Source organism: Phyllosticta citriasiana (assembly GCF_038021145.1).
Source record: "Phyllosticta citriasiana strain CBS 120426 chromosome Unknown IWZ02scaffold_11, whole genome shotgun sequence".
Taxonomy (NCBI): domain Eukaryota; kingdom Fungi; phylum Ascomycota; class Dothideomycetes; order Botryosphaeriales; family Phyllostictaceae; genus Phyllosticta; species Phyllosticta citriasiana.
Window position 1 is genome coordinate 1,199,164 of NW_027117288.1, and position 15,066 is coordinate 1,214,229.

The window sequence follows — 15,066 nt, forward strand, 5'->3', positions numbered from 1 at the left end:
TTGTCAGACGGACGAGTGCATGTTGCCATATTTGGTGTGGAGGTGTCATGTTTGAATTAACCGAAGACTGATGCCGTCTTCGAAAGCCAAAACATTTGCCTCTTGCGATTGTGCGTCTTTGGCGCACTCGCTCCCCGTCAGGCCCGTCGGAAAATTGCATGTTTGACCGGCAACCTGGCCCAGAGTAGAAGTGTGAAGAGGAGGGTGCGCAACAATCGAAGCCGAACGTTGGGATAACACTGATAGTAGTCCTTGGTTCTCGGGAAAAAGTGCCCGATGTTTTGTTGGCACTCGAAGGACAGGTCGACATGAGCTTTTTGGCCAAGCTTGATTTTTTCTTGGCTGGGGAACCTGACGAAATAGGCAGATCTGGGTCGTAGACTTTCCGCTTTCGGACTGGCAGCCACTTTTTGAAGGTTGCAGACTTGGGCAAGATGGATACCTACCAGAAGACTGTCGTTGCAACTCGACACAGTCAGACGCCACCTTTCAAGCCTTCAAGTGTTTGAAGCAAGCATCGGCAGCGCATGAAGCATATTCGAGACATTCATTAAAGAGCATGAAAGATGTCGATCAATACCATGGCCATGCCAAGCCACGCACACAAGCAGAAAAACGTCCAAATCAACCCCAACGCTGTGACGACCGGAAACGATTCAATGGCTGATGTACTGGAAGACGGCGCTGACATCCTTTCCCGCCGTCTCCTGTCTGAGCAGCAGGTCCTGAATCTTTGCAAGTGCACCCTCCTCGCCATCGTTGACAAAGTGATTCCAAGTGCTCGTGTCACCGTAAAGCATCGCCGGGGCCTTGATATGCTGCCGTCCATCAGACTTGCATCGCTTGCATTTGAACGTGGCATGTGTGTCGCTCGTCGTGTCTGGACGGTACTGGAACAACTCGCGCAGGCTGTCAAGAGAGAAGTGGCGTTCGACGTCTTCGGCAGAGTCGACGACGCAAGAGGAGAGTGACTGCTTGTGGGACTGGCGCTGGAAAATCTTTTCTTCAATCGTGCCTGTTGCAATGAAGCGGTACACGAAGCAGTCCTTCTTTTGACCATCACGCCAGACACGAGCGAGCGCCTGCTGATCGGCAGCCGGATTCCAGTCTGGATCAAAGAGGACGAGGCGGTTGGCGCCAATCAGGTTGATACCACAGCCACCAGCTTTGCTGCTGAGCAAAAAGACAAACTCGGACCCTTCTGGATCATTGAACTTGTCAACGAGCTTCTGTCGCTTGTGGACGTTCATCGTGCCGTCGAGGCGAAGGGAACCATAGCTTCGGGCTCTGCACAGCTTTTCAAACACATCGAGTGTCTGGGTGTAGTTGCTGATGAGAACAATCTTGTCGTTTGTATCTTGTCGAATGCGCGCAAGCATGCGGTCAAGCACAACCATCTTTCCCGAGTACCACGACTTGACATCACGATCGCGCCCGCGAGCATCCTTGGGAACAAAGTCATCTGGGAAGCAATTTTCCGACCCTGGCAAGTCTGAAGGTAGCTCCAAGAGGTCCGGATGATTGCAGAGCTTCTTGAGAATATTGATTGCCTTGAGCGGCTGACTTCCTTTTCCGCGGAGCAGCTGCTGGATTTCGGGCGATTTGATGAAGAGGTTGTAAAGGTCCTTTTGGAAAGGCGCAAGGTGGCAAAATACAACGTGTTCGTACTTCCGAGGCAGATACTTGGACAAAATGTCGTTGGTTCTGCGAATGATGAACTTGTTGACAAGGGTAAGAAGCTCTGAGAGGCGTTCGTCTCCCTTCTTGCGATCATCTTCTGTGCCGTCTGCGTCTCGACCGCGTAGAATCGGGATCTCGAATCTCTTTCTGAACTCGTTCTTTGTCCCAAGGTAGCCAGGGTTGGCAAAGTTGAGCAAAGAAAAGTATTCCGACAGGTCGTTCTGAATGGGGGTTCCGGAGAGAATGACGCGACGCGTGACATTCAAACTGTGCAGCGCAGTAAACGTCTGGCTCTCGTCATTTTTCAGTCGATGTCCTTCGTCGCATAGCAGGAGGCCAATGGGAGTGTTTTTAAGTTCATCGACGTAGGCGCGAAGAGTCTCGTAAGACACGATGAGTACAGGTCGGATGACGGCTCTCCCACTTGCAATGGCCCACTGGCGCAGCTGCTGGATGAGCTCCTCTTTTGTGGCCTTGCCGTCGACTGCAAACGGGACGATGGCGTCCTTTCCGAGCCATTTCACTGCAACAGTCAGCAAGATAACTAGTCGAGGATGTAAGACGTACCCAGCTCGTTTGCCCAGTTCTTCACCAGACTGGAAGGACATGCAATGACGCATTTCTGAAGAGTAGACTTGCCAGCATCGGGAGACTGCTTAAGCAGAGTCCACATCAATGCGATGCACTGCAGCGTCTTGCCCAGACCCATTTCATCTGCCATGATGCAGCCATGCGCATTTGCATCGACAAGGCCAGTCGTGCATCGATACAAAAACTGAGCTCCAGTCAGCTGAACTCTCGCCGAGGCAAGTCGCGAGGCTTACCTTGACACCCTCGACCTGATGTGGCCTGAGAACTTTGGCGAGCCTAGGATCAATGACCACCGGCACCCTCGGTCGGCCTTCAACCTTCTTCTTCAATCCTAAGATTTCTGCCAAGCTCTTGTGTGCGATGGGGCCCTCAATCTTTGGCGTTTCTTTCTCCTCTTTCTTGGGTTCTACCTCCTTGTTCTCTTCCGTGGGTGGCGGTTTGTCGTCGACGGTGGGGTCATACAAGACTATCGCGAATTCTCCACTGGGGTCGTGCAGTGGCTTTGCGACAAAGACGGTGCCCTGTCTCATCCCAAGCAGAGGCGCTGGTCGGTTTGCATTGTACGCGCCCGTGTCCTTGTTCAACAGCGGAACCGCAAACCTCTGTCTGAAAGCTGTGTCTTTGTCCTTGACTTTGAATACTGGAAACCGATTGACGTCGCGGGTAGCGAGGGCGAGGCGATCCTCGTTGGTGTACGGCTTGTCGCCATCTTCCGCATCGCCATCCGCGCCCTTGTAGTCTACCTTTCTCCGTTTTCTCGACGGCTTTTCGGAGATGCGTGTTGGTGTTGCGGAGCCGGGGCATTTGAATGGTCTGATGAGCCGATCGGCAGATTGGGGCGTTCCACCGTAGAGAGTGGAGACTTTTTTCGATGCTGGAGTCGCATTCTCCTTGTTGTCGCTTGAGGCGATGGTGCGCGGGCGATACCTGGGTTCCAGAGTTAGTTGCCGCTATTGCGGCTTCGACGGAGGCACATACATGAGCGAAGGGCAGAAAGACAGCGGGAAGCAAGGCAGCGCAACGCAAGCAACGCTCAGACTGAAGAATATGAGGGATGATTGGAAGACGGCGGAGGTGGCGATGGGAAGCGGGAAAATGGTCTAGCACGCGTTGTTGTGGCTGCCGCGACGCATCAGGTATCAGTCGCTGATTCAGCAAGACGCCAAACCACGTGCGACTTTCACGTCATCCCGTCTCGGTTATCTCCGAGCATCTCCGACAGACAACCTCACCTGTCACCATTATGCGAAGAATTCTGTTTGAGCGTTGCGGGCTCATTGTATCTCTGGCTCTTGCTTTGTTTGAAGCATAGCATGGATCAGCTTGCCAACGGTTCATCCCTGGACATGCGGCCATGATTTCCATCACTTTTTCAAAAAGCGCCCACGCGCATTGCTAGTCGGACGAGATCTTTCAGCCAAAGCACAACACAGATTCAATCACGAAGGTCGTGATGTGGTCTGGGGAATGGAAAGAGAAGCATTGATTCAACTGGGCCGTTCCTCCATTGGGTATACCGAGTTCCAACTCGACCAGAAACCCTTTCCAAAACGCCTTGGTACATGGAGAGGGTTGAAGTGCGTAGCAGTGGAGCCACTCGGGTCCATCTGATCTTGCGCCGTCTGGTTCAGAGAGAAAGAGAAGGTGTTGTTGGAACCGGTCGAGACGACGCCATCTGAGACTTCTGGGCGCTTCCTGCTTGAGTGTACGGAACCAAGACGATGAGATCGCTGCCGCTCAGAGCGGCGGTGCGGTAGTTAGCGCCAGTGCTTTCGAGCTGGACGAGCTCGTTGGAGGCGGACGCCGCCGCAGGAAAGGGACCGTTGGAGGAAGACATGTTGTAGAAGGTATTAAGGTAAAGGCTTGGCTATTGGTATAGTCGTTTGACTTTTGGGGAAGAAGCTGGGCAGTAGGTACGAGGATGTTGTGGAGGAGAGGTTGAAGCAAGTCAGAAGAGCTAAAATATATAGGCACTCACGTGGGCGCAGGCGCGTGGGCCCACAAACCGTTCAAAATGCGCCGAGTTCACACGCCAAACCGCTTAACACTCTGAGAATGACGGTCGTATTCTGCAATAGGGCCATAACTTACGGACTATCGTCAAGTTCGCCTGGCCCAGTGCTTTCCGCCAGATACCTTGTCTGGGAGCCTACCAGCTGCCAGATGTCCACGCTTTTATATGCGGCGGCGAGGTTTGGGTTTTCCAGCAACGGCAATACACTTCTTCAGATCGACACGGTTGAAGCGCCGCAAGCGATGTGGGAAACCAAATTAATTTTACCAGCTCGAAATTGTCAGGCACTTGTTGGAATCGACGTGGACGCGGCTTCATTGACCACGATTATCCCAAAGATCTGAGCTGATAAAATCATAGCAGATTGTTAAATGTACAAACCCTATAGCCGGCTCTTCTCCTCCTCCGGCGCATCCAAAAAAACATTCACAAGCCGCGCGAAATCCTCCGCATACTGATACAGAAAGCCATGGCCAGATTGCGGGAACAGGTGGAGGTGCGCTTTCGAATTGACCAAATTGCGCCACAAAACGAAACTGTTCTCGGTAGGAATGAGGACGTCTTTGCTCCCTATCAGGAAAAACGTCAGTCACAGGCCGCGTTTGGGAAGAGAAGACAACAAAACTCACCATTTGCAACAAGCACCGGCATCTTCAACTCGCCCAGCCGATCAAACGACCCCTTCTCCCTCTCCCTCTCATCCATAAAGCGGGAAAAAGCAATCGCCTGCCTCCTCGCCGCCTCCTGTCCAACATACTGCACCAAACCACCCCTCCCGTCCTCCCTTTCCCGACAAATCCTCTCCCACACTTCCCCACCAGCCCTTCTCCCCTCCTCCCCCGGCAAAAAGAAACTCTCCAAAAGCGCCTCGCGCTGCTGCTCTTCGCTCTGCGCCATCCGCAACCGCATAAACGGACCCAACTCTTGCTCGCCCTTCAGCTCGCGGATGCCGGGCCCCGCGCTCGCTGTCGTGCCCGCCAGCACGACGCGTCTGACGTGCACGCCCTTGCGCGCCGCATTTAGCGCTACCATTTGCGCTACGCAGCCGCCCATGCTGAAGCCGAGAACGTCGACCCGCGTTTCGCGCAGTGCGAGGAGGAGGTCGAGCACGTGCGCGGCCCAGTCGGCGTAGTCTAGGGGGACGACGCCTGTTGAGGAGCCTATGCCTGCGTTGTCGAGGAGGATGAGGGCGCGTTGGGCCCGTAGATGAGAAAGGAGCTGTGGGTCCCAATGGGAAAGGGTGCCGCGGAAGTGCATAATGAGGACGAGAGGAGGCCTGCTGGGGGAGGAAGTGGGGGAGAGAGGGGGCAGACGCCGGTAGGCGAGTGTCGTATCAGAGGCGGTTTTGATGCGTTGGATTTGGGGAGTGGCCATATTATATGGATGGTCTCAGATTCAAAGCTGTGATGCAAGATGGAAAGGTGGAGACTCTGGTGCGTGTATGGGAGCTGAGGTAAGGCGAGGTGAGGTCGTAATGGCACCTTGGGGTGATGTCGATGCTGTAGCAGCATTCAGGGCTTCAGCGCAACGATCGTTCAAAACGTGTGTTCTGGGACAACCTGGATTTTTTTTGAAGTACAATTCGAGAAGTGTGTGTTGTAGTGAAGAAGTGAGGTCGTCCTGTCGGATCAACCCCGCGGCGTCACCAAGCTCGCGCTAGGCCAAAGCCGAAGACGGCTAAACGAATCAGGAAACTCGGGGACCGTCAACAATCGCTCGTGACAAGCTGATCATTCTGTTCGATTCGGCTTTGGAGCCATACACATCTACAATAACAACAGCTGCAAATCGAAAATACAAACACTTCGCTCGTTCATTCGCTCAATCCTTCTTCTCCTTGTCCTCGACAAAAAGCGTCTCCTGTGCACTCCATAACTCGCTGTACAAACCACCCGTATCAATCAACTGCTCGTGCGTGCCTTGCTCCGCGACCTCGCCACCCCTCAGAACGATAATCAGGTCCGAGTCGTAGATCGTGCGCAGGCGATGGGCGACAAAGACCGACGTGCGCTTCTTTTCCTTGAGGATCGAGTTGATGTTTTGCAGCAGCCCCTGCTCCGTGTGCGTGTCGAGCGCCGACGTGGCCTCGTCGAAGAAGAGGAGAGGCGGGTCCTTGAGAAGTATACGCGAGACGGCCAGGCGCTGCTTTTCGCCACCTGTTGTGCTGTGTCAGTTCCGTGTGCAGGCAATGTAGATGCTATAGCTCTTACCGGATATCATCATGCCACGCTCGCCGACCATGGTGTCGTAGCCGTCAGGCCATGACGAGACAATGTCGTGAATCTTGGCCCGCTTAGCCGCTGCTGTGACCTCCTCCTCGCTGGCCTCCAAGTTGCCGTAGCGCAGGTTGTGACCAATCGTGTTGTTGAAGAGCGGCGTGTCCTGCGGCACGACACCGATTGCCTTTCGCAAAGATTCCTGACTAATGTCGCGAATGTCCTGGCCGTCGATGAGGATTCTACCAGACTGGACATCGTAGTAGCGGAACAACAGCCTCAAAATGGTACTCTTGCCGCAGCCACTGGGCCCGACAATCGACACCTTCTTTCCAGCAGGAATTGTAAAGGAGATGTTGTTGAGGATGGGGCGGTCGGTACGGTAGCCAAAAGTGACATTCTGGAAGCGGATCTCGCCGCCTTTACGCAGCTCCAGAGCGGGCGCGTTTGGCTTGTCCTTGACGGCAATGTTGACCTTTTGCAGATTAAAGAGAGTCTCCATGTCGAGCAGGGACTGGCGCAGTTCACGGTAAACGGAACCGAGAAAATTGAGCGGGACAGACAGCTGGAAGACGAGCTGGTTGACCATGACCAAATCGCCGACCGTGAGCGAGCCGGCGGCTACACCGTCGGCTGCCAGGTACATCATGGCCGTGAGAGCGGTGCTGAAAATCATGTTCTGGCCAGAGTTGAGAAAGGCAAGCGAAGTCGCAACCTTGATGGAAGCGTCCTCGTACGACTGGAGAGCCTTGTCGTACCGCGCGACTTCATGTTTTTCATTGTTGAAGTATTTGACGGCTTCGTAGTTGATGAGCGAGTCGACGGCAACAGTGGCGGCCTTATTGTCGGCAGCATTGGCCTGCTTGCGGAATTTGGTTCGCCATGATGTGGTGGTGATTGTAAAGGCAGTGTACGCGACCATTGTCGCGGCTGTGATGAATGCGAATTGTGCGCCATATTGATACGTCTGGCTGGTCAGCAGAAGACGACGAAAGACGGGAACTGGCTTACAAGAATGCCACAGACAAGGGATATCTCGAGTGCTGTTGGAATAACATGAAAAACCATGGAAGTTAACAAAAAGCTGATTCCCTTGGTGCCGCGGTCAATCGCGCGCGTCAAGCCTCCGGTTTGGCGGGAAAGATGAAAGTTGAGGTCCAGCTTGAGCAAATGCTCGTATACGCTGCATGCGACACGTCGAATGGCCTTTTGTGCCACACTGGCAAAGACGGCATTTCGAAGCTCTTGGGAGACCGTGGCTCCCATCCTGGTGACGCCATCTTTTCTTCTCAGTCGGAATTCCTTGCGATTCAGACGAAATGCTTACATGCGACAATCAGGGAGCCAGCAACCGTCCAGGCGGTGCCACCCAGAGTCAAAAAGTCAATGTTCATAGAGTCCACAATGCTCTTGAAGTAAAAAGGAACTTGCACATTGAGAACCTGATGTGTCTATAAGCACGACTATATACAAGGCAGGATTGAACATGAAATTCACCTTGGCGCCAACCAGGAGGCCTAGAGATAGACCGACCCGTACTCTTGTGCTGAAAGAGTCCTTGTACATGGTCAACTTCCAGCCCCAGGGCCAATTCGGGCATGCCCACCTTTGGCCACAAGTATCTCGACATTTCCTTCATGATGGCCCAGTCGGCTTTGCGCTGCTCTTTGTTGCTCACCGTCTTCTCAGCCAGCAGGAGCGGGTCATTCGTCGTCGCCGAGACGGGAGTGGCAGGCTTTGCTTTTTCCACAGTCTCTGCCTTGACGCCATCGACAGCTCCATTTTTCGGCTCAGCCTGGCCAGCATTTGTGTTGTCCTTGAGCGAGCGGGAGGAGGTTGAAAATATGCGGTTAAGGGGCGATGATGGCTGAGCGTAGCGAAGGACCAAGGGGGAGAGAGGCGAGTGGCGCGCAGTGGATGCCAGCAAGAGAGTTGGACGGTGAGCAGGAGGGGAGCTCGTGCCTGAAGAGCATCGCGGGGCAGCGCATGCAGTCCGCAGCAATTGTCGCGTCAGCATTTTGTAGTATCCAGGCTTTTTACGACAACGGCTGCCCCATGGCTTCAATGGCGACAGGAAAGGAGGAAAGAAACTGGACGAGTAGGTGGAGAAATGAAGGGTTGAACCAAGTCGCACGCAATGATGTGACGACTGCGGTCCGGAAGTCAGACACCAAAGTGCCGCGCTTGGCGTCGGGCTTCCTTGGCTTCGTTCCTTGTTTGCAGTCGGTGTTTGCTCGGCTCACGCGCCGACGCCCGTTCGACATCGTCACCCAGAGCTTTCGAGCTCGACCACACAGCCCAACTCCAACCATGCGCCCGCTCCGCCAAAGCTCAGCGCTGAGCTCCAGGTCTCTGTGCCGCTCATGCTGGGCGCGCACGAATTCTCCGCTCGCACAGCGCCAAATCCACATTAGCGCAACTCCGTCGTCGACCTCGCCTAACCTCGACCAAGATGTTTCGCCTGCCGCCGAATCAACACTGGGTATTTTCTCTCTCTCCAGCTCAATTGCTCTCCAGCATCACTGAACAAGCTTCAGATGCTCGGTTCGAAGTCCTCGGCGCCCCGTACTCGCTCCTTTCCGTCTCCCTCTCCGCCTCTCAAAACCTCTACACCCGCCGCGGGACTCTTGTTGCCGTCAATGGCAAGGCCGAAAACACCGTTTCCACTCTTTCTCTGCTCGAGCCCGTCAGCCGTGTCCCGCTGGGCATACCATTTTTATATCAGAAAATTTCCTCGGCCTCTCCCATAACTGCTCTGATTTCTGCAAAGAGCCCCGTCTCAAGCTTTGCCGTTGTCCACCTCGACGGCAGGCTGGACTGGTTGGTCGCTCAGCGGAACGGCCTTTTGGCATGGACCGGTCACTCCTTGGGCGTAAAGCCTAGGCTGAACACAAACTTGGTAGGTTATTCTGGACTTGGTGGAGCAGAGCAAAGTGGCTGACTGGTGAAGAGCTTGGCGCACTGGGGTAGCTCCCTCGTCACGGGCAGGGGTCTACTTGCATTGGTTGGCAAGGGTCAAATCTACCAGGTCCAGCTCAAGGCTGGCGAAGAATATAATGTACACCCAAGGTGAATATGGCGCCTTTGGTGATTGACGATTGCTGACTTGACTAGCAATGTCCTTGCGTACACCATGAACAAGAACCCTCCAACCCCATACCGCTTTAAGTCGACATCATTCCGCTTCCAGATTCCTGGACTCAAGGCTGGTGCTCTCTTTCCGGACACCAGGTTCTTCAATGAGATGCGAAAGAGCGAAGTCTGGAAGACGACAGCCCGGATTTTCTTCACCCTGAGGACGTGGACGCGGAAGACTATTTGGGGCGATAGGGTATGTTCCTTGACTTCAGCGCAAGACTTGAGGCTGACTTGTTAGCTTTTCCTCCAATTCCGTGGACCTTCTACCATTCTCATTCAGTCTCAGGGATCCCGCCTCAGCGACAGCTTGACCACGAGGGACATTAACGAGATCGCCGACAGCCCTGCAGGAGCCGTCCACCAGGCCGTCACTCTGGATCAACAAAAGGAGACTAGGACGAAAGCAGCCGAACAGGCCAAGGAGCCGGAGATGCCCAAGGAAAAGGTCTTATTTGCCGAAGTGGGCAAGGATGGAAAGGTCACATTCACGGACAAGAAGTGAAGGGGCCTCAAATTGAAAAATGCACTGTACAAATATCAGAGATTCCCATCCAGCCCAACTGGCGTCGGCACTGACCATTCAATCGGAGTATGGTTGAAAAGGCTAGAATTATTACTGAATTACCAGAATACAAGTCGAAGCAGCTTTTTTTATCATCATGGCCTTGCAATGTCCCTACCGCCAAACCAGACGAACAGCCAGCTGATGGAAATGAAGATTCTTCTCCGCCAACTCCTCGTCCACGCCAAGCTTCCAGATCTCCACGCCAACCAAGCGCTTGCACCAGTCCAGTCCTGGCGTCCACCGATAATGCCGTCGTGACGGCCCAAGTAGGCCAAAAGCGCTCTCTGCTTGTGCTGAAACGGCTGCAGCGCGGTGGTCTCGTCCGAATTCAAAATGTTGGCGAGGTACTCTCCCTTTTGGAGGGCAACCTCGGCCAGGGTGGGCAGAGACTCGCCTTCAATATCGGCCGCGTCCCCCAGGCCGTAGACATCCTCCATCGGACTGCCATCGGGCCGCAGGACGCGAAGGTACTTGTCCGTCAGGATACGAGGCAGGCCATGGTCGGGTCTCTTCACAGGCAGCTTCTCGACGAGAGAGCTTGCCTTGTTTCCAGTGGCCCAAATGAGCAGACCAAACGGCAGACGGCCGTCCTCCTTGGTAAAAATAGCGTCGGCTTCGACCTTTTGAATGTGTGATGACGTCTTGAGCTGGACATGCTTGCCCCTGAGCGATTGCGTTGCATACTCGCTTAGGCGCGAGTCAAACGTCGACAGAATCTGAGGCGCCACGTCGTGGATGGTAATAGTCACCTTGCCGTCCAGGTGCGGGTAGAGGAAGCGCATTTCCTCGTTCCAGAGGTCGTACAGCTCGGCAGCAGCTTCAATGCCAATGGCGCCGCCGCCAACGATGCGGATGTTGAGAATGTCGCGCTGCTCGGCCTCGCTGGTCGTCGGGAGCGACGCCTTGTCCAGCATTTCGAGGATGCGCTGCTGAATGATGCGCGCGTCGCTGGTTGTGCGCAGGAACAATGCATGCTCTTTGGCGCCGGGCGTACCAAAGTCTTGAATATCGCAGCCTGGTGCAATGCACACTTTGTCGTAGCGGACCTCAAAGTTGGACGGGTCCTCGTCGCCGATGCGAGTCGACGTCTTGCAGTGGATGACGCGCTTCTCAAAGTCAATGTCGTCGGCGATGGCCTTGAAATACTTGACGTCGGCGCGCTTCTTGCGTCTCACGGGCTCCTCTGCGAGGCGGAAGTTGAACAGGCCACACGCGGCGCTGGCCAGCAGCGGCGTGTACTGAATTGTCCGGATGGGCGAGATGACGGTCACGTCGTACTTGGCCAGCGACGCCTTTTGCGAGAGCGTGAAGCCGGCCCAGCCTGACCCGATGATTGCAAGCGACTGTTTCGACATTTTCCCCTTTTTGGCGAGATGGTGGTTGTCGACGCAGACTTGGCGCGCTCTTGGCTTAACGATGCTCCTATATACCCCACAGCGCACTGTGGAATTGGTGACGCACCTGGATTGAAACTGCTGCATGCGCTGGCTTGCGTCATACTTTCTTCATGCATGGCAGAAAAAACAATATCCTGGTCGGATGTAGGTCGGAGGGGTCGCTGGGAAACGCGGCACCATTTGCTCTTTGGTTGACCACTGAGCTCGAAACGTCATCGCGAGTCACCCGGGATCATTGTAGATCAATGACTATTTTGGGAGAGATGCGGATACTCATTGGTCGTTCGGGCCGAGTTTGCACGTGGCTGTCTATCAAAGCCATTGAGGAGAGTGAACATTGTCTGCAAATAGAGGAAGATACCAGGATCGTCGACGAGGAATTTGATTTACGCTCATTCCATTCTGTCTCTTTCCACGCAAGTGGCCCCAGTCCCTTTGGAGGACTCATTTGAGGCAAGTTGAATGAAATCTAGACTCGAACATTTGCTCCTGGATTCCCCACGTGCCTGGAACGGCCCATGCCGACTTCCGTGGCACTGCGCTTCGAAGTAGCACTTTGCGGGGGAGGAAAACAAACGGGAGCACTTGAGACAGGCGTTTGGGGCCAATCAAAAGTGGAAACGCTGGTACAGCATCATCAGTAATCAGAGATCAAGCATCAGCGCAACTCAAACACCTTGCGGGACCACGCACAACAGAAATATGACGTTGGACCTCTTCAGACCGCCCGTCAAAAGCGTGGATAACGCCCTGCGATTGGCCAAAATTCGACTGAATAATTGTCTCCCGGGTGTGACAAAACAACTCCATCAACGCCTCTGATCAAACTGTCCTTTTCTAAAAACCCAGTCGCGCCATCCGTCTATCGCTCGTCTACTTCCTTGGTCTCGGCCGACGTCTCAACGACATTGACAGACTCGGTGCTGCTTTCGCGCCGTGGCTGCGGAGACCCGCATATGCCCTTTAGCACGGCAATAATTTGGGCGCGGCCATCGATCAGGGGGTAGAAACCGACGATGAACAGCGTGATCCAGAGCCAAAAGATGGCCACGACGAGCCAGGCGATGTAAAACTGGCAACGAAGTCAGAATTAAGCACATCCAGCAAACGAAGAGTCAAACTCACTGGTTTGGAGAAAATGTAGTGCGCCGCGTACATGGGTAGCGGCCACAGCACCCAATGCCCAATAAAAGTGGCGATGCTCCAGTACGCGGCGATGCGGCCCCAGCGCTTCAAGTTCGTCTGCGAGTGCACGTCGGCATTATCCAGCTCCTGCGTCAGCTCGTCGCGCGTCGTCGCCGACGTGTCGACCTCGAATGCCAGCCGCTCCTTGCGGAAGTCGGCCCAATCGTAGTTTTCGGGCTTAAATGCTGTGATGATGAGGGAGTATGGTATTGGGGAGAAGGTTGATGCTACCGTGCCCCAGACGCACGGCACGATGCCGCCCGTCGATTTGATGGTGACTTCACCGAAGAGCGCGTGCGCGGTGCCCAGCCACACGGCGAGACCAGTGAAGAAGCCGAGGACGGGCGCGATGATGGCGGCGGCGCGGCTTTGCCGTTTCCAGAGAATTGTGAAGGTTGTGGGGAAGATTCCGGGACAGGTGATGACGCCTGGAAGGTCAGTGTTTTGTCAATGGCGTGTCAAAAAGCAAGGTGGACTGACCAAGCATGTACAACGTCCAGCCCAAGTCGACGCCGACATAGTGCAGCATGGTGCTGAAGGCGGCGGCGAACAGAGCAAAGAAGATGACCCCGTAGTGGCTCCAGCGAATCACGTCACCGTCCGTCGCCTGCGGATTCACCCACGTCCGGTACATGTCGAAGCTGATGATGGAACTAACGGCAATAACCTGTGCGGAGAGCGTCGAGGTCACGGCCATGAAAGTGATGAGCAGGATGCACGCGGCTCCGCCTTTACCCGCTACGATCATGAAGGCATATGGCAGGACGAGGCCGTTGCTGACTTCAGTCGCCGTCATTCGCTGTGGCTTTTAGTATTCTTCCTTTCCTTCCCCACGACCTCAAAGACTTACCCGCGGATATGTGGGAAATATCGGTTGAGGCTCCAGTCCCAGCACGATTGAGCTTGCAAGGGTCCCGCCCGCCCATGGGATGGCAAAGTAAGCCAGTCCTCCAATGACGTAGCCTGGAACGACAGATGAAGGCGAAGCGGCAAACGCTTTGATGAAGAAGCTCGTGTCCATCTGTTGCTTTTTAGTGTGGAAGCGTCTACTATGTGGGTTGGTAGGTGGCGTACGATAACGAGGCCAAAGTTTGCGCAGATATGAAGGATGCCAAAGAGAATACCCTGGAGTCCAGTCAGTTGCTTTTCTTTTTCTTTTCATCTTTGAAATAGTCCCACTTACCCCTTTCGACGCCATGGTCAAATACGATCCGTCATGGTTGTCAGAGACTGGATGACGAGCGCCGGCCGCTTTGACAAGGTCATAGAGGTGGCCGATTGAGTCAATTTCGTCTATCGTAAACGTCTTGGCCGTCAGGAAGCACAGAATGATGACGATGGTGAACGTGTGGAAGTAATCGGTCAAAAATCTGCCTTCCTTTAGCAACGCAAAGACTCGAGTCCCATTTCAACTCACGTAGCTTTGATGCCGCCGACAAAGGTATATAAGGCGACGCCGACTGGCAGGAGAAATGTTGCTGCAATGATGTGCATTCCGGTCCTACGCAGGTAAGTTGGCGAACAAAAAACCTCGTTGGTTGGTCACTGACATGGAAGTGATTACGGCCGATGCTCCGAGCAGCATGTTTGCGCATGCAAAGAGGTTGTTGAGCAGGCAGAGAATCATATAAATGACGTGGGCAAGTTTTCCTTCTCGCCGTCAGCCAGAGTCACAAAAAAAGCATCTCCAACTTGCCGTAGCGGATCCGGACAATCTCAAGCAGCGTGTGCGCCTCGGGGATTTTCCTCTTGCACGAAATGCCCAAAAGAGCAAAGAATACAATCATCGGACTGCATCCAGCCGCAAACCAGAAGGGTCCAGCGACTCCATAGTCGTACCCCACGAACGAAGAGCCCAGCATTGCGGTGCTCCAAAGCCACGACTTGAGGTTGTGAGTAGGCGGTCTCCAGCGCTGATTGGGTAGGTCACACGTACCGACACGACCGCAGACGATGTGAGGCCTCTTGTGACGCTCCGATTTGCCGTCATAAACACTTCAGTCTTGTGATTGTCCTCGCCAACCGTCTTCTTGAGCATCTTTGTCACGAAAACCATGCCTGCCATGGTCAGCAGTGGACGCAACTTTGTGCGGGCAATCCATACCAAATGCAATAATGAGTCCGATTCCAACCACCACGATGTATCCCACAGCCTGCGACAGAGGCGGCGATAAGGCATCGTCACTGGATGCTGCAGAGCCAGCGGCCCTGGCAGCCAGTTTTGCAATCATTTTTCCAGGTCGACTGATTTTTGGGTTGAAGAGCTCCAAGATGTTCAGG

General features: G+C 54.2%; 6 protein-coding genes across 6 annotated transcripts; 1 reads left to right on the forward strand and 5 right to left on the reverse strand.

The window, feature by feature from the left end:
* Window positions 1-528: 528 nt before the first annotated feature.
* On the reverse strand, window positions 529-3,356 carry IWZ02DRAFT_406809 (P-loop containing nucleoside triphosphate hydrolase protein). Its single transcript, XM_066765682.1, has 4 exons — window positions 3,250-3,356; window positions 2,505-3,198; window positions 2,248-2,455; window positions 529-2,203 (listed from the first exon to the last, which is right to left on the reverse strand). Coding segments are annotated over exons 1-4 (2,451 nt in total). The 5' UTR covers window positions 3,252-3,356; the 3' UTR covers window positions 529-656.
* Window positions 3,357-4,648: 1,292 nt separating this feature from the next.
* IWZ02DRAFT_54224 (Alpha/Beta hydrolase protein) lies at window positions 4,649-5,896 on the reverse strand. Its single transcript, XM_066770866.1, has 2 exons — window positions 4,915-5,896; window positions 4,649-4,855 (listed from the first exon to the last, which is right to left on the reverse strand). The coding sequence occupies exons 1-2, from the start codon at window positions 5,657-5,659 to the stop codon at window positions 4,668-4,670; spliced, it is 933 nt and encodes a 310-aa protein (XP_066620556.1). The 5' UTR covers window positions 5,660-5,896; the 3' UTR covers window positions 4,649-4,667.
* Window positions 5,881-8,687, reverse strand: IWZ02DRAFT_458798 (P-loop containing nucleoside triphosphate hydrolase protein). The gene is made up of 6 exons (XM_066768041.1): window positions 8,108-8,687; window positions 7,999-8,058; window positions 7,829-7,943; window positions 7,513-7,781; window positions 6,496-7,468; window positions 5,881-6,441 (listed from the first exon to the last, which is right to left on the reverse strand). Exons 1-6 carry the CDS (start codon window positions 8,516-8,518, stop codon window positions 6,107-6,109), a joined length of 2,163 nt encoding a protein of 720 aa, XP_066620557.1. The 5' UTR covers window positions 8,519-8,687; the 3' UTR covers window positions 5,881-6,106.
* A 124-nt stretch (window positions 8,688-8,811) lies between these two features.
* Window positions 8,812-10,141, forward strand: IWZ02DRAFT_484040 (putative mitochondrial protein Fmp26; the record flags this gene model as incomplete). Its single annotated transcript, XM_066769180.1, is given in 5 exon segments — window positions 8,812-8,983; window positions 9,003-9,400; window positions 9,452-9,570; window positions 9,616-9,832; window positions 9,878-10,141. 5 exon segments carry the CDS (start codon window positions 8,812-8,814, stop codon window positions 10,139-10,141), a joined length of 1,170 nt encoding a protein of 389 aa, XP_066620558.1.
* A 155-nt stretch (window positions 10,142-10,296) lies between these two features.
* Window positions 10,297-11,559, reverse strand: IWZ02DRAFT_382327 (uncharacterized protein; the record flags this gene model as incomplete). The annotated part of the gene is made up of 1 exon (XM_066765220.1): window positions 10,297-11,559. One exon carries the CDS (start codon window positions 11,557-11,559, stop codon window positions 10,297-10,299), a length of 1,263 nt encoding a protein of 420 aa, XP_066620559.1.
* A 904-nt stretch (window positions 11,560-12,463) lies between these two features.
* IWZ02DRAFT_471192 (urea active transporter) lies at window positions 12,464-15,017 on the reverse strand (the record flags this gene model as incomplete). The annotated part of the gene is made up of 11 exons (XM_066768849.1): window positions 12,464-12,673; window positions 12,727-13,214; window positions 13,267-13,585; window positions 13,637-13,807; window positions 13,861-13,911; window positions 13,970-14,156; window positions 14,204-14,287; window positions 14,337-14,436; window positions 14,483-14,669; window positions 14,723-14,844; window positions 14,891-15,017. The coding sequence occupies 11 exons, from the start codon at window positions 15,015-15,017 to the stop codon at window positions 12,464-12,466; spliced, it is 2,046 nt and encodes a 681-aa protein (XP_066620560.1).
* Window positions 15,018-15,066: the final 49 nt, after the last annotated feature.